Source organism: Galleria mellonella, unplaced genomic scaffold, assembly GCF_026898425.1.
Source record: "Galleria mellonella isolate WM207_F2 unplaced genomic scaffold, CSIRO_AGI_GalMel_v1 utg643, whole genome shotgun sequence".
Lineage (NCBI taxonomy): Eukaryota > Metazoa > Arthropoda > Insecta > Lepidoptera > Pyralidae > Galleria > Galleria mellonella.
In genome coordinates, this window is record NW_026442135.1 from 1,816,606 (window position 1) to 1,835,928 (window position 19,323).

Consider the following 19,323-nt stretch of genomic DNA (forward strand, 5'->3'; position numbering starts at 1 on the left):
AACTTTTTGATTCACTCTTATTCATTCCAAGTCGTATTTATCATTTACAGACCTCAATGTAGCTCTCTCGTTTTAATACGCTTATTTAATTTATAAGTTTAGAATTGTACTTAAGACAGTTTATACTCTGGACCTTACAAATACCCACTCTTTAAGAGGCCCTTCTGATGAAAATTTGTTATAAAATTAATGGGAGTAACCCATTAACAATTTCTTATGTAATAAAAAACCACCAACCTCAGTGGCTAGTAGTAATTATACAAAGAATTGCAACTACGTTCACGTTTGCCTATTTTTCTACATATACGTACGTTACGTACCTACGTTTCTATGGAAATCTGAGTTTCCGTCACCATCCATCAGAGGCGCTAGCTGCACCTCAAGTTTAATACAAATTATCGACGTAAACGTCGTAGAAAAGCATATCTTTGTACAATTCACACTTACCATACCAATAGAATAGATCGCGACATTGCTATCTTAATTCGGCCTTCCGAATACTTCAGCATTCCAGTGTCTTTACTACATACAGATAAATTTACTCGTTTGTAATTGTCTTTCATGAAGCACAAATAGCACTTTTTAAAATTCAATATTGCCAACATTATAAAAATATTGTTTTCTGTCAACGAATGCTGAGTTCGAATACCGATTAATACGATAGTTTAGTGGCAAGTCCAAAGATATTTTGTACCTAACTATTGCCATAGACTTGTAAATAATATTTATTTGTAAAAGTGTTCTAGTTTTACTCTTGGCAAATACATTTTTAAGTTTGTCATAATATGCTCACAATTTTGAAAGTTATAATTTTTATAAAATTGTATTTTAACTTTTGGATGTATTTATAAGTTACACAGAATGTGTGAATTTGGTTTTAATAAAACTTTTGATTATAACGTAGTTTTTCATTAAATATGAGTAGATATATAAGCGGATCTGAAATAGTAACTGTTCGTGGGTTTGTTCAAACAACCAACTTGATTTGTAAAATAGTGAACCAGTCATTCCATGACATATACGTAAACACGCAGAAAGAGAAGTACCTACATTATGAAACACATTGCATGCTGGTTTTTTTTTAATGGATGATTATGGAATGTTAACCCTACCTGCGCTAATAGTATACGCTAGCGGGACATAAGTTAGAATGAACGATAGTTCTAGGAGGGACCACGTAAAGGTTGACATGACGGTATATTACTAGCAATGGGATTATTAGTCTGCATTACTAAGAAATCTCTTCCCCCATCCCCCATCGTATGCCGGTTTAAGTGTATTTAAGAAACGTAAGAGAGGGAAGGGTTATGCCTACCCCAGAATTGTCGGTGTCCATTCCAAAATTCGAGCGTAGCATTCAGCTTTGCACAAAAATAAGTCTAAGTACATTATACGCCTCTTTTAAGGGGTCAGCAGGCCCTCAGAAAAATTAAATACGTCAATGCATTCCTGGGAAAACGTCGGATTACTTTTAGATAGGTATCGGAAGTATATTCTGCTATATTATTCTCAAACTAAGATTTGCTTATCTACGTGAGAATAAGATTTTATATGATTTAAATTTTAGCCCATTTACAAACAAATTAGCCCAACATATCAGTTGTTGGTGTGATATGTAGGTACAAAGACCCGGTTCAGTTTACACAGACGTTCGTAGACGAGTGTGCGGAAAGTATGGACAATTTTTCCTTTTGCATGCATACTTCATGCAAGTACGCATCAGTGCATGTTACATGGGGCTTATTTTTGGCTAATATGATGGAGAAATGTACAATGTATGTCAAGATTGTTACAGTCTGCTCGGGCCTTTATTAAGGTATAATGTATTTGTGGCTAGTTATCATACAATTTCCTAGGTTGCATCGAGGAATCGATACGGATAGACAGAGTAGTTAGTTTTTACAGGACACAGTAAAAATATTATATGGGTATAAAATAAAATATCACAATTTTTAAAACAACATTTATTTTTACATACATTAAGTCGGATTCAAAATGCCTGAAACATACTGATTTTTGTACACATCAGTTAGGTATAGATTATTAATTTCATGGACAGTAAATTATATAATTTCTCTTTGCACAAATCTGTGGAGACGAAAATTATAAGCGTTTGTTATTTTATAATCACCTCGCAGTACACACTACTATACACATAAATATTAAAAATTTCATTTTTTAATCTTTAGGATTTTATTAATTAGGTATATTTTTAAAATTAAATTTGTTAAAAATATAGATTTTCAGTATATATTAAACGTAGGTATTAAGATTAAATACACCATGACAATCGTATCCGCAGTCCGTCGGTAAAATAGGTATAACATGTACATGTAGGTACGTGCTGATCTCAAATACCAATTGTAAACGAAGTGTGTTTGAGCTATGCTAGAAAATATATCTATTAAAGAAACCACTACCGAAATATTGAGAGAAAAATACTTTTTTTGTGCTACAATGGAAAAAAATCTATGAGCTCTAGTTTAAATGCCATCATATTTATTATCTACAGCGAGACAGATCTAAAGAGGGCATGCGGACAGCGCGACTCCCTATGACAGGTAAAATATTACCAAAAATATTTGCAGGCGACGCTGCACTTTGTCAAAACATAACGGGGCCATCCTCACATACATATTGTGCGCAAGTACATTCACTTAACTACTATGAAGATATTAAAAAAGGAGGAATTGTTCAATACTATTTGGTTATTGGCAACGGACGTTAATTTACCTACTATCAAGGATTTGATCACGCAAAACAATTTAAAAGTACTTTAAACACTAGTTTAGTCGAGTTCCTGCGCCGAGGACTTGGAATTGAATGTTCTAGACACCATTTGCGTCATCGAGCCCGCACTGCGCGGGCCGGTACACCGAGAACGGAGAAATATTTAAAAATCTTTACACCTTAGTACGTTCCATTTACTTGACATCGACACTGGCAGTATTTATCTAAATATCGAAAAACATAGAAAATATGCTATATACTACTTTATACATATTACATGAATCACTTGTTATTGCATCTTCTTAAATTGTACAAGGAGAATCGGGTCGGATAGCAACGTACACTGTACACTGTACACTGCACACTGTACACTGCACACTGCACACTGCACACTGCTTACGTGTAAATACGTCCCATACTAATGGACACATTATATTTCTTATTTAAATAACTTGGAAAGCTTTCACACGTTTCATTACAATATAATAACCGTCCATCATTCATAATAAGTTATAGAAATACAATGTCGTCGGCTGAAGGCGTCTCGTTACATATTGAACGCTGCGAGTAGTTGATGTAACTGCAAATACATTGCTCACGCGTAACGTTTACACACACACAAAAAGTTCGTGTTGTCTCCTTCGCACCTATATTGTTAGAAAGAGATATATTGAAACATTTTGCCGAAAGTAGACGGTGAGATTCGCGAGTAACGCTTGCACGACTTCCATATGTTCAACAGAGACAAAAATAATTTACGTATCTCTCTTCTAAATTCTTAAAGTTAGAACTACGCAACAAAAAAGTGTTTTTCTTTTTTACCCTTAGAATTGCATTGCGAAAACTTCATGACTTAAACTCATAGAAAACAGTTCAGGAATATAAGTAGATATAGTATTAAATGAAATATAAGTAGAAACAACTCCCTTAGTTATGTATTGTGAGCGTATTTATGTGGGTAGAGTGAATGTAACCACGTTAGGGGATATAGTTACAAAATCTTATAATAATGCTTCGTCCTCCTAACATGCAATTTCGTTTACCTACACGCAATATCGACTCTACTAACTAAAGCCATCAAGTACATTACATATGGATCAACACACAGCTGTTTAAATAATTTTATAAAACATTCTATAGACATAATCTAACAAAATTAATAACACAACATCACGGCTAGCCAATAATCGTACACCACGTATCCCGGTGACTTGTGATCGATCAATAAATTCCAAAAAAAAAATATATATTTGTTAGATTTGGTCGCTGTGTATACGCATTTATAGCAGTGTTTGTGGTTTTGCAAACACGTAATCACATGTCTACATATATATATATGACTCTCTAAAGTTATTATTAGCTCATTCTTCGGCGAATGGTCATTTATATTTACTAAAATAGGACACCTTTTACAATTTCATCTTTCCGTCTAGATGTTCACTCAATCATGCTTCATTTTCAACATATTTACAAATACCACACGATTGTTATTATGCATACATCTTATAGTCGTACCCTTATTTTGGTTAACAACCTAACGTGGTTACAATATTTACCAATTTTGTATTCATTCTAAAAATGGAATCTATGTGCACTTCGTATATGGACAGTATGTTCCTTATAAGATCGATTATGGAATTTTTGATATTAGACATTGTATGTATCTCACTAGTTATCATACGTCCTTTGGCTGTATAATCGTATATCTGAACCGTGAAAATTATGAAAAAAAAAATTAAATCAGTTCGATTTTCAATCTTAGAAAAAAATAATGCTCAAAAATTCCAGAACAGATCAAACAAAATTTTTTATCCGACTAGTGGATAGTAGACCTGCAAGGGACCGAATAAATTTTCAATGATAGCAGTCTACTTCATGGTATATATATATATATATATATATATATATATATATATATATATATATATATATATATATATATATATATATATATATATATATATAGATATTTATTACTTCTGCATTTCATATTTGTTACATTTGCGATAGGCTAAAACTTACTTAAAATAGCTACCAAATAGTTTTACTTTTTAAGTTTACATATACAATAAGTTTAAGATGCCATGTATATTATTACACAATGAATTCTATAATGAATGGTATTTTGCTGTCGGAAGGTCGCTATTTTAGCCGAGTAATTTATTAATTAACATATATTAATTAATTAATTACGCAGTAATAATATATAAGTTACTTTTAGTATTAATATTAACTGCTAGAACAATAACAAAAAAAATAGGGTTGTACATTTCAAAATGTCAAGCCATATTTTTATTTAAAAAAACAGAAATTCGTGAACGAGTTTATAATAGATTTTACTAGTAATAAAGCTTATCTCTAACCGTGTCGTTTAGCTAAATAGGAAAAATAAAGGATAATATTCATAAGAAAGAGTAAGCCCTAGATCTGACTTCATAGAGATCAGTCATCAGGGATATTTGAATCCTATTAATGCGAAATATATATAATTATAAAAAAAAAGTAATAAAAAAATTATGTCAGTAGTATGCCTTAATATCTGAAATCTAACACTATTTGGAGAATATAAATTAATATTTGCTAAGAAAATAGAATAGAAATGAATAGGAAATATCAATAGGTAATTAAGAACAGAATTGAGCGGAGCGACCTTCCAACGCGCGCATTTATGAAACAACATATACTTCATTTATAATAAATGTACGTTACATTATTCTTTCCTACTTACATTCAAAGTGAAACTTAATTAACAAAAAATACAATTTCAATAGTTATATATTTAAAAAAAAATAACAAATTAAATTGTTAAATATTAAAAAAGCAAAAAAATAGCTCTTGTTATTTTACACGATAGGAAGGAATTCAGTATTTTCGAGTCATTTAATTACTTTGTAGATAATTTATTATATATGGTAACATTAGGGTTATGGTGTTTCCGCTGGCAACACTTCATTATGGCACATTACAAAGCTCCACCATAAACATTCTTATATTAAGGACCACATACGAATTAAGCTAAATAAATAACAATTATATATATATAACCGTGGTTAATTCTCTAAATATTATTCGTTTGAATGGTTCGGGTGCTTTAATATCCAATAGGAAAACATTATTTTGAATTGAAATGTTTAGCTACAGACACAATAAATATTGCAAGATTACATCACAACAATGTACAGTCCATATACATACTAGCACGTATAAGTGACATTTGTCAGTATGACAAATTTCATCACTCTTCATCATTCAAATTCATGAACATGCCATATGTGAATGTTTTATAGTTACCTATGATAAGTGACACAGAGGTAAGAAATAAGCGATATTTGTCAGCGTGACTTTCATCGCTCAATTTCAATGGCCATAAATGATAACGACGATAAAATTGTCATGATGACATCTGTCACACGTGCATAGCCAAAGTGAATTAGTAATTAACACCCGACAGACACGAGGTCTGATATAGTAAAAATAAACCATTCAAAAAGAAGACTGTGAATCGAAAACATATTAGATCTTTTATAACATCAAGTTCCAACACGGTAAGTACATAAACCAACATCACAAATAATAATAACTATGAACAATTCATCAACCTTAGGGACTGTTAGTTACATTTGTACTTATACGCTATAAACTGTGTCCACTTACAAAACATATTGTTACATCTATAAATCAAATCTTTAGAACATTATAAAATACTGCTAAAAGGATTCTAAGACCGTATTATATACGGCATCTTTGGGACTTACAATTACCAAGCTCGGGACATAAAAATATATAACCTAGGTTAAAACTATAGCAAGCGATATATATATATTTTAGTCAAAAATTGTGCTATAACACTAAGTCAATTAATAAAACGAAAATTGACTACAGGTAAAATGGAAGACGTATCGATAAAAACTAAAATAAAACTTAATAACCGTAAAGACAGCGGCGCGACGCGCGCTACAAACAAGTCAAAATATATTAAAATTCAAAATATATGAAATTACAAAACGAAAAATTCTCATCCCCAACCAAAAATATACAGACATAACAAATTTCCTAGTCGCTTATATAAAATAGAAACATCACTACCGAAAACGAGTTGTACATTTTGCTATACGTTGATTTTTATGTATATACGCATTGTGCAGGGTGCAATTGTCAAATTATACAAAAAAAAAAAAAAAAAATATATATATATAGCTAAAAATGTAAGACTAAAAAAAAACATCGTCTAATCCAATAGATTTATAAAAAAAAATTATAAAAAATATTTAATAAAATATTTACTCTAATACGTGAAATTGTGCATCACATTAGTTTTATACAATACAAAAAAGAAAATTATCTGCTTGGATGATTTTTTATTAATGGACTTAAAAATTACATATATCTTTGTTTAATAAAAAAAAAATCTCGAAATTGGAACATTGATATATTGATGGGTCATTTGATAGCCAATGACCTCTTACCTCTTCCTGGTTTGTAGGTAAGTGATGGAGACATATTACCTATTGGTAATATGTCACATTTCACGCATTATATATATATATATATATATATATATATATATATATATATATATATATATATATATATATATATAGGGTTGTCACCCTATACTTTTATAAATACCAAATAACTTCAAACCCACCCTGCACAATGTACGGACAATTCTATTAAATAAACAAACCAACGATTCCGTCTAATTTGAGCATAATATACAAGTGATATGCATAATTAAAACAATTGCTTACTTGAAAAGGAAAGGCTTCGATAGTTCTAAAAGCTTACGACTAAAGAAGAAACTAGCCTCGGGTAATGACCATGTGATGATGATCCTTAATATAAACAATGGTTTGGCCGCGAGGGTCGGCCGCCATCTAGCTGCCAGTGGCTTCGAGGAAGGGTGGCTGGGGCGACACATATGAGGCAATCTTAAGAATCTTATCAATATCACAAGAATAAAATTGTAGGTGGAACCGACATACTCGTGGCTTCAGTAATAACTAGATAGGCGCGTTGACGGCCCTATTTTGTTTATAAGTTAGGGCTTGCAAGCAACAGACCGCACCGCAGTGAGAGCTTTGCGTCTAACTCATTCCAACGTGTGCACGTCATATCGTAAAATTATTTGTTAAATTGCAAATGAATTTGTGACAACCCTGTGATATCTGAAGGGAAGCATATGAGTGTCGATTCTGTCCGGTTTACTTATTCTTATGCCAATAGCACAGCATTAGTACTACTCCCGTACAGTATGGCTTCTATTACTAGTTCCTGCCTATCTTTTGAGCTGACATCACCCCTCTCCGTGATTCAAATTGTAATCCGAGGTTTCTTATTTCAAACGACCAGTGACGATTTTTCCTAAACAATGAAATTTTGTGCATAAAACTACGTAGACATTTTGTTCTCTTTTACGTTAATAAATATAAAAAATACATACCTAATTATTAGGTATAGAACCTTCATGCGATGCCATATGTATGAACATAATGTAGAATAGTACTCTCAATGATTTTTTTTATTGCAACACTACCGAATTAATACAACATATACAAAAATTTAAAAAACGAATCCAAGATCACCTCATAGCGGCATGCCTCCAGCCAATACAGTATAGCTAATGCATACACATATACGTTTTACTCACAATTATATTCATAATTCTACTCCACCACATTCGAGAAAAATAAAGCAATTTAGCTAGTAATGTCGCGCAAATATCGCGCGGCTAAGACGACACCCGTCTTATCCCTGGCAGCTTAAGGTTATACTACCCTTGGATTCATATAAACTAACTATAGTTTGACATTTCTAAGTTAATCACATAATAGCGTAGAAATATAAAATTATAGTAGGTCTCTTGAAACCATCCGCGATTGGCACTACAAACCGATACAAGTCGAACGTAATCGTCACAACCCATGGACCCGCTGTCGACGGCACATCACTACCACCGCTAAAAACATTATAATAAAACATTTTTAAATAATTCAAACACAATAAAAGCTCTATTCATACAATTTCTGCGCTTACATTCGACAAGTGATTAAAACTCGAAATAAAAAATATCCAAGTTCATTCGAATTTAGAACGTAGTGAAGCGCATTACATAATTATAAACGACGAATAGTTGCCAGTATCGGGAACGGCGAAACCGTTCGGAAACACCATGCAAACGACATTTTGGGCTAAGGACGGCATCGCTCGACAATTTTATAAAAAAAAAAAAACATGGAATTTACGACGTCCCACTCACACAATATCAACAATAAATTTCAAAATAATTTAATAGAAAAAAAAATATTGGAAGATTATCTTTGGTTTTGAATTTATTTTAACATCTTTCCATCAGGTGAGAGGCCGCCAGTATTCGCCACAAGTACAAATAAATCTAGATTTATGCCAGTGTCACATCAAATAACAGATAATAAAAAATATATTTGTCATTCGATACAATATTCATTATTGTATATAAAACGTCGATCGATGCCCTCTATGCAATAGAAATCACAGTAAGTGTGGTCACTCTATAGCCGAAGCTAACTTCAGACCACTGAAGGAGGCCTAACGCACGAGTATGCTGCGTAGTCAGGATTAAATAAATATTGGTCATAGTTTTGACATCTTTTTATGCACCGTAGTACAGTAATATATATATAATATAAATTATCATAAGTTACTTCAAAATGTTTAAAATAAAAAATTAAATATTGTACAACTATAAATGATTTGCAAATTAATCATTCTCAAAACTTTGAATGGTATACATATTCATATACTTATTATTAGCTGTATGTGACTTAGGTGTAACTTTTTAAAACATATTTTCAAATACACACACTCTTACATAAAATATAAACAAAAAAATGTCAAAGATATAATATAAAAACATGTCAACACTGTGGCAAAATTTTTTTCAACGTGGTACTGGTGAAAAGGTCGCAACTTTGTCACCTGAATGTCAAAAGATACCCCTTACAGTGACCATCACTGTCGTACCTGACGTAAGTGAGGCCTGTATGTTACAGATTCTTTTCGGCCAGTACTCAATTTAAGTCATTGTACAGTAACATGATTAACCTTCCAATAGTTACAGGATCAATGCCCACACAATACAAACATGCATAATATTTGTTTATTCTGGGTGTTTTCTATATATTACACGTATGTGATATATGTGTTACGAAAAAATAAATTGTAGTACCTATAGTACAAGCTTTCCTTAATTTGATACTAGATGGCGTTGTTATAATATTTTCAATAGTAATTTCTTTTAAGAAATAAAAATTATTTAGACAATATAAATATTATTATCATGATTATTTATTATCTATTTATTAAATAAGAACGCTGTGGACAACAGTAAATAAATCCATCAAATTATAAGAACTCTGTGGACAACAGTAAATAAATCCATCAAATTATAAAGTGTACATTTTGTCTATGTTGTACATGTTTCTGTGACGAATATCACATTTCAAATCAAGCACTGACCGAAGCTTGCACTCTACACTTAGTACCACTCTGACAGCATACTGGCGCGTCCTAGACCCCTAAATATAACACATTAGTAATACATGTAATGTATACAACAACAAATATAATTCATGTGTAAATATTGCTGTGCCGTGTTCGGACATTGGTGTCATATGGTTGAGGTCGGGAACCGCCGCCGGCGGTGCTCGTTATGCGCTTCTCCTGACTTTGTCTGCAAATACATTGTTCGTATTTAGATTGTTTCTAAAAGGGACTATTTAGTGTTATTTCAGTTCTAAAAGGCATTATGTTATAAAAATACACAATTAACCATTATGTGTGAGTGCAAATGTTAGTGTAAATGTATTAGTACCGGTAGCGCCTGGTGGCCTGAGTGCATGTATACTGTTATACCATTTCATAGAACGTGTTTGCGCATTGCTGTTCCTTTTATGTTGATTAGGCAATAATGATTGTTCCCAAGACCACGTGTGGTCTACCTGTGAGATTATGCCAAGCGGTTCAGCTCCATCTGTCGTCTAGCGCACTGTGTACTTAAATAAAAATTTAATAAATAGGTAATCAAATAAAGTTTTCTCTTTAAAATCACATTCACCTTTTGTTTTATAACAGTATGTACTGGTAGTGTATAGTGAGGTTATGTAAGTGCGTACGTACTGGTAGTGTGTTTTAAGATAATGTAAGTAACTAACAATCCCTTTCCCCCACACAGGGGGAAAGGGATTGTTAGTAATGGAGACTGAGAATCCTATTACTAGCAATATACCCAACCAGGTCGACCTCCTCGCGGTTCTCCCTGGAAACTATAATGGTTAATTCCTGATAAATTCATCATGATGGACTAACTGGCCTGTTTTCATTCTCATCTATCAACCTTCACTGGTGCTCCGCCAGCGTATCCCGTTAGCGCAGGCGGGGTTACCATACCTTTTTCACCCAATAAAAAAAAAATGTAAGTGTGTACGTACCAATAGTGTGTAGTGAGGTAATGTAACTGTGTACATACCGGTAGTGTATAGTGGGTGATGTAAGTGTGTACACACTAGTAAACGCGTAGTGAGGTAATGTAAGTGCGTACGTACCGGTAAGTGCGTAGTGACGTAATGTAAGTGCGTACGTACCGGTGGTGCGTAGTGGCGTGAGTACGAGCGTTAGAGTAGCTCGTACTGGCGCAAGTGCATGCGCTGTATGATGTCGCGGCAGTCGTTGAACACGCGCTTGATGTTCTCAGTGTCAACGGCGCACGTGAAGTGCGGATAGCAGTAGTGCTTCCCGTCGCCGCTCGCCGTACTGATGCGCTGTGATAACAACAGTTTTTATGTTAATAAATGAATATTTCACACATTGAAAGGTTCCAACTACCCCATGATGGAGGGGGAATGGATTATTAGTAGTAATTGTAGATTCTTCATATTTTCTTGTGTGTGCTATATACATTTTTACTTATTTTTTTATGCAACTTAGAACGGCAAACAAGCAGACGGGCCATCTGATGGAAAATAAGCCATTCCTGAAGACTAAGGTGTTATTCTTCTGTACCCTGTAAATTCACTGATATATCCAACCCTTCAAACCGAAACAGCCATGCAAACACAACTGCTTCACGGTAGAAACATGAATGACATTTATATATGTATTATATGTTATAAATAGTTTAATTAATAGTATGTATTCGATATTATTATGTAGTAAAGATTTTTGTATTTTATGCACGTAAAAATTATTAATTCTCTCTTGCTCGGTGGAGCAGGTGGGTGGGTGTACCCACTTCTATCTATTCTTCGTTAAACAAAAGTTGTCTGTAAAAGATTGCTCTAACGATAAGACCGTCTTTTGTATTTTTATAAATATATTTTCACCTACACTTTATGAAACTGTATTTCATTTAAATTTCTTAACTGTCGTTGTTTATTTTTATATTTTTAGTGCAATAAAGAGTTAAATACTTCCTTTCCCGCGGATGTCGTAAGGGGTGACTAAGAGAGTTTATGGTGGAGGGATGGGCAGCAGCATATCTCTTAAAACATCACCAAAAGCAAAAACTGCGGTTGTCAACACGCCTGCCAAGCGTAGCAACAACTGACAAAACCCTCCTTATGGAGAAGGCTATGTTCAGCAGTGGACAGTTAACCCTTTAACTGGTAGAAGCAATTTTGTGTCTCGGAAAATTAAAAACTCATTTTTTGGGTTTTTTGTGGGTTACTTTAATAGCTTTTATTAAAGAAAAAAAAAACATTCATATTTAGTGGAAGAAAAAAACATGGTGGCAATATCCTTGCCAACACCAGTATGGTATTGGTGCTACAAAGTGGAAAAAATCATAAAAATGTTGGTGGCACACATATTGCCACCGCCAGTAAAAGGGTTAACGGCTGTACAACAAAAAGTTAAATAAATAAACGAGGTGTGGCATCGTACCAGGAACTCATCGCGGATGAAATACTTGGCGCGCGCGACGTCGGGCGGGTCGCGCGGGTCGGGCGCTGCGTCGGGCGGCGTCTGGTAGCGCGCGAACTCCGCGAAATACTCCTCCAGCCGCGACTTCCCCGCCATCACCTTCTCCGCCAGCAAATCCTGTTTGTTCAGGAACAGGATCACCGATATCGTGCGGAGCCATCTGCAATTGAATACATGGACCATGTAATGCGACTTGGCACGGTACACAGGCTGATGGTATATGGTAACGGTAGTTTATATACACATGGACATTATTTATATAAAATTTAGATTATATAGATAGACTGTCTCCATACAAATGCTTCAAAAAAAAAAGCGGGTCAACTTTTTCACACAATTTTGCGTGATAAATAGTTATGAGTGTTTCCTTTATAACTTATATATTTATCTTATAATTTTTGCATCTTTTTAATGAGTAAAAATTCATTTTATTTATTCAATAATTAAATATAGATACGTCAAGATAAATTATATGCGTAAGTATATAGAATATTGATAAAAAAAAACAAGTCGGTGAGTAACAAAAAGTTGACCCGTTTTTGAGACTCCAAGCTCTATCTGTATAATCTAAAACATAAAATAATAAAGCAGTGATAGGTCAGTTGGACGGCCCTTGACAGCGGTCCGGAGATCCTAATATCAAATCCCAGTTTAAACTTGTTCGGACCAATTTAGAAAACGAACTCTACTAAGAGTAGAATCTGGATACTGATGCTGCGAAAGCAAAAGCCTGTTACTCCTAGATATTCGTTGCCTGATTTCTCACAATCCTAATCAGGGTATCCTAATTTGAGAACCAAACGATTAATGCGATTGTATGACATTTATTATCTATTGCAAAAGGGAAGAATCTAAAACTTAATTTTGGTTTACAACACAAACTTGTAAACTCAATTTTGGTTTAAAAAACAATTCAATTTAATTCTTGCATATTCTTCTCAACTGAAATTACATTCCAAACTGGGCAGATTAAAAAACAATTACTACTGAATAATAATTGTTTGTATTTATGTTTATCCGTTAATTCATATGAAGTGAGCGAGAAACATTGACTACCTATTATTCCATATGCTCTTGAATAGATCGAGCGACTCCCGCAGGCGGTTCTGCGTGGGGTCCTCGCGGAGCACCATGTTGTAGGAGGAGCACGCGGTCACGAAGATGATCGCCGTTACATCGTTGAAGCATTGGATCCACTTGCGCCTCTCGTCGCGTTGCCCGCCCACGTCGAACATGCTGCGATTGCATTTACAACGTACAGTATTAACAAAAAAAAAAAAAGACTTGCAATAGATTTGCAATGAATTTACATGGTACAGAGGAATAACACCTGAGTATTGAATGGCAACGCGTGGGGGGTATCATGGGCGAAACAGTATACTCTGTTATGTCCATGGTGCTGCTCATGTCTGTAGGCAACAGTTACCACTTTCCACCAGATGGACCGTTATCTTGACTGTTATTCTAAGTTGCATAAAAAAAAGGATTGGTAATGTAAGCTTATATAAAAGGGGTGAGAAAACCAAGACAAGTGATGCTCTCCAGTATAGCCTAAAACAGAAAAGGAGATGGGTAGGGTATATTAGCTAGGCACCAGGTACCCATTAAATAACAAAATGACTGGATCCTACAAGTAGAAGATGTGTTGGAAAACAAAGAAAACGAGATGTTGACAAAATCATAAAAATAACAGGAGAAAATTGGATGGATACTGTTACAGATCGAAATAAATGAAATATGGTGGAGAAGGAATATTATATAAAATTAATCTTGTAATCTATGGAAAATAAAGATATTATAATAATATTATATAGATAGGCTATAAGGAAGGTGTTGGTATTCGCAACATAGTTTTGTACTTTTGCAGATTTTATCATTTTTCAACAACATTGCAACAAATGCTTTTGTTCCAAATAAAGAATTAGTATTAAAAAAAAATTATAAATATACACTCCTCGCAAAAATTAAGGGAACATAAAAATTTTTGAAATTTTTGGGTGATTTTCAACAGGCTGTATTTCAGTGAAAAATAATCGTACAGGAAATTTAAAAAAAGGGTTTTGAAGCTTGAAAACTCTAGTTTTCAGATTTTTTGGTAAAAAAATTTTTTGAGCTCCGGTTTCCATGCAATTCTTAAACAAAGCTGAAAATAATTTTTTTCTAAATTTTCTAGGTTTTGTTTTTCACTCTATGGGCATGGAAAATTTTTTTCGAGCTACTCCATTGTATAGGTCTCTTAGCGTGTTTATTCAGCTTCAAAAATCGCTTTGGATGGCTCAATTACGACCATTTGTCTCCGAGATATCGAACTTTGAATGCAAAAGCATCCTTTTCCATTCAACTGCTAATATCTCTGGAACTACTGGTCGCACAGCAAGCGGGCGCCGAGTTTCTTTATTTGCATAAAATTTCCAATTAAGCACAGTCAAGAGTTAGTGAAGAAAAAATTTTTTTCCACCTCTAACATTGAATTGAAAAAAGTGGAAAAAAGTGACTTTTTCTCCTTTTTTGGTTACTTGGCTGTATCTTCGCTAATATGGGCGGGAAAGCTAAGGTTTGAAGAAAATTTTACAGTCTATTGTTCCTTAAAGAACCCCCTAAATCCCTGGAGCGATCGGTTCAACGGTTTTTCTCGGACCAATTGATTGAAATTTTGGAAAAAATAAGGGAACAAGGTTTTTGTCCCTTAAACTCACCCTAATCCATTCAAAAATCAATAATTTCATTTGTTTTTCACTTTTTACTCAATTTTTTGTTTTTTAAAAATTCATTATCAAAAAAAAAATCGAAAAAAATCAAGAAAATTTTTAAGAAAAAATTTTTTTTGAAAAGTCGAAAAAAGTTAACAAAAATTTTTTTTTCGTTTTTAAGGAAATCAAAGTTTTTGACAAAAACTTTGATTGATGATCGATTTACCGCCGGCATTAGCGTTACCCAAAGCATACCACGTGGAGAAACACACACACACACACTTTAGAAAATGAGTTTGGAGTCATTAAATACTGCGGAGCTGACGAACCACGGGGTCTCATTTCTTCTAAAAATTACTTACACAACACTAACACACACACTCTTCAGAAAATGAGTTTGGAGTCACGAAATACTGCGGAGCTGACGAACCACAGGGTCTCATTTTTTCTGAAGAATCCCATATCATAAACACGTGCGTAAGCACAAAAGAAGCGTAAATCCGACCGTGCAACCTCCACGTAGTATGCTTTGGGTAACGCTAATGCCGGCGGTAAATCGATCATCAATCAAAGTTTTTGTCAAAAACTTTGATTTCCTTAAAAACGAAAAAAAAATTTTTTGTAAACTTTTTTCGACTTTTCAAAAAAAAATTTTTCTTAAAAATTTTCTTGATTTTTTTCGATTTTTTTTTTGATAATGAATTTTTAAAAAACAAAAAATTGAGTAAAAAGTGAAAAACAAATGAAATTATTGATTTTTGAATGGATTAGGGTGAGTTTAAGGGACAAAAACCTTGTTCCCTTATTTTTTCCAAAATTTCAATCAATTGGTCCGGGAAAAACCGTTGAACCGATCGCTCCAGGGATTTAGGGGGTTCTTTAAGGAACAATAGACTGTAAAATTTTCCTTAAACCTTAGCTTTCCCGCCCATATTAGCGAAGATACAGCCAAGTAACCAAAAAAGGAGAAAAAGTCACTTTTTTCCACTTTTTTCAATTCAATGTTAGAGGTGGAAAAAATTTTTTTCTTCACTAACTCTTGACTGTGCTTAATTGGAAATTTTATGCAGATAAAGAAACTCGGCGCCCGCTTGCTGTGCGACCAGTAGTTCCAGAGATATTAGCAGTTGAATGGAAAAGGATGCTTTTGCATTCAAAGTTCGATATCTCGGAGACAAATGGTCGTAATTGAGCCATCCAAAGCGATTTTTGAAGCTGAATAAACACGCTAAGAGACCTATACAATGGAGTAGCTCGAAAAAATTTTTCCATGCCCATAGAGTGAAAAACAAAACCTAGAAAATTTAGAAAAAATTTATTTTCAGCTTTGTTTAAGAATTGCATGGAAACCGGAGCTCAAAAAATTTTTTTACCAAAAAATCTGAAAACTAGAGTTTTCAAGCTTCAAAACCCTTTTTTTAAATTTCCTGTACGATTATTTTTCACTGAAATACAGCCTGTTGAAAATCACCCAAAAATTTCAAAAATTTTTATGTTCCCTTAATTTTTGCGAGGAGTGTATATTCATAAAGATGTGTTCAGTACATTTTAATTTCACTGCCTTATCCCACCCTTTAAACCGAAACACAGCCATGCAAACACAACTGCTTCAAGTCAGTTACACGAGTGGGAAACAGGCAGACATCATCATCATATCAGCCTTTAACTGTCCACTGCTGAACATACCCCTCCCCCTTGGGGGGGTTTTGCCAGTAATTGCCACGCTTAGCAAGCGGATTGTCAACCGCAGGCTTTAGAGATATTTTAAAAGGGACGCTGCTGCTCATTCCTCGCCCTCACTTCGTCGCCTCATACGACACCCATGGGGGAAGGAAGGGGTGGCCTATTCTATGCCGGGACCATACGGCGGCTACTTCTATTACTAAAGAGGCAGACAACCTTCATATAAAGTCTCTCTCTGGCAATCTTAATGTTGTACAGATTAATTTGATTTATTTATTTAAACTTTTGCACACATTGAAAAACGTCTACAGGGCAGACTTAATGCCTGATGGCATTCTCTACCAGTCAACCACCACGCCAAACAGAGAGAGCAGATGGCGGTGCATAGATTTAAAAAACAATAGTAAATTAAATAAATATTTTAAGAGATAACAATGTATAATAAATAAACATACAAACATATAGAATAATATACTCACAAAAAATATACACACATAAATCACATACAATATATATATAAATAACCATACATAGTATATACTAAATTAATAAATACATAAATAATAACTTATTATATAACAGATTAAGGCTTTTCATTGTTGTGATAAATTGAAGTAATGTTCTCGAAGAGACTTTTAAAGGAAAATTTGGTTAATTAATTAATTAGTTAATTGTTACTAATGCATTGTATATTACAAAAACTGGGCTAATTGATCCGTTTATCTCAATGTAGGAAGACTCCCCATCCGAGAAGAGATTCGTTACCATCCATTTGAGACAAAACAGTGACATTTAAGACATAGATAACACCCATTGGAACAATAAAAAAAAAAACTAGTTTTGATCAAACATAAAACCAACTGTAATGAGGTGATAACACCAACCTTGTTAGTGTAAACATGATCTTTTTGTAACTAACAATTCACTAAGGCAGTGATTACACTTTAAAATGATCATATATAATATTACATCATCATCATCATTATCGTCATCATATCAACCATTATCTGTACTGCTAAACGATACGAGAGTAGATATAAATAGGAAAAAAAAAATTAAAAAAAAAAGAAAAGTAAACAATTTTTTTTTAATTGACAAGAACTAAGAAAATCAAATTAAAACTGGACAATATAAAAAAAGGCGAATTGAAAACTTAATATTTAAGAAATTCATGGTAAAAATACTAATTACCATAATTAGTTTCTTGTACTTGGCATATTTAGTATTAAATCTTTTAATATGTCCAATGTAAATTAGGTACAATAAAAATTTTAGAATACAATACAATTTGGTAAACAAACCAGGGGTATCGTTTTCACAATTTATCATTTTAAATATAACTGAATTGGGAATATTATAAATAACAATTTAATGTAAACACTTTTATTTATGTTATTTATTTACGTACCGTTATTTGACAAAAAAAATTGCATAATATTTACTACCTGTGCTAAGTATAAAAAAAAAATATAGATTATAATTATTTTGAAACAATACAAAATATTAAAAATTCTAATTCTTATTCTTTACGTAGTACTGACAACCTCCAACTCATAATTCCTACCCATTCTTCCTCTTTCTACTCCAAATCCTTTTCCGTGCAAGCAGTTCGTTTGTGGAACTCACTCCCTACCTCTATACGGTGCGCTCAATCGTTGCCCATTTTTAAAAACTTAGTTAAAGCCCACTACCTATCCTTATAATCACTTAGTCCTACGTATTTCCAGTTTTATGTGTGTTATATATATGTGTATTAATATGGTATATTTGTATGTATTTACGTATATATGTATATGTATGTATATATATTTATATGTGTATGTGTATGTATATATATGTATATGTTTGGTTGTATGTGTTTATTTATGTATGTATATGTATATGACTATGCTGTCACAAATATTATTTTTTACAAATCTATCTTTTTTAACGCGCCACCTACCTACTTATGCTTTAATCCTTTCTACCCAAAGGTTGTCTGGAAGAGATTGCTTAGCAATAAGACCGCCTTTTGTACTACACTATACGTATTGATAATTGTTTTAACAAATCATGTTATGTTGGTGCAATAAAGTGTTATAAATAATAAATAAATAAATAAATAAATAAATAAATAAATAAATAAATAAATAAATAAATAAATAAATAAATAAATAAATATTTAAGTAGATTGAAAGTTAGTATAAATTGATTTATTTACGACCTTATAAAGTTGAAAGTGTAATAAACGCGTAAGGTTAAAAGCTTTTAAGAAACCTGATTT

General features: G+C 33.1%; 1 protein-coding gene across 1 annotated transcript in view; it reads right to left on the reverse strand.

The window, feature by feature from the left end:
- Nucleotides 1–1,949: 1,949 nt before the first annotated feature.
- The window catches only part of LOC113511008 (guanine nucleotide-binding protein G(s) subunit alpha), a 29,857-nt gene continuing 12,483 nt past the window's right edge, over nucleotides 1,950–19,323 (reverse strand). The window contains exons 7-10 of the mRNA XM_052900272.1: nucleotides 13,744–13,923; nucleotides 12,649–12,847; nucleotides 11,352–11,528; nucleotides 1,950–10,441 (exon numbers count right to left, since the gene is read on the reverse strand). Of these exons, the coding sequence (XP_052756232.1) occupies nucleotides 11,382–11,528; nucleotides 12,649–12,847; nucleotides 13,744–13,923 (526 nt within the window). The 3' untranslated portion in view covers nucleotides 1,950–10,441; nucleotides 11,352–11,381. The remainder of the gene's footprint in view (nucleotides 10,442–11,351; nucleotides 11,529–12,648; nucleotides 12,848–13,743; nucleotides 13,924–19,323) is intronic.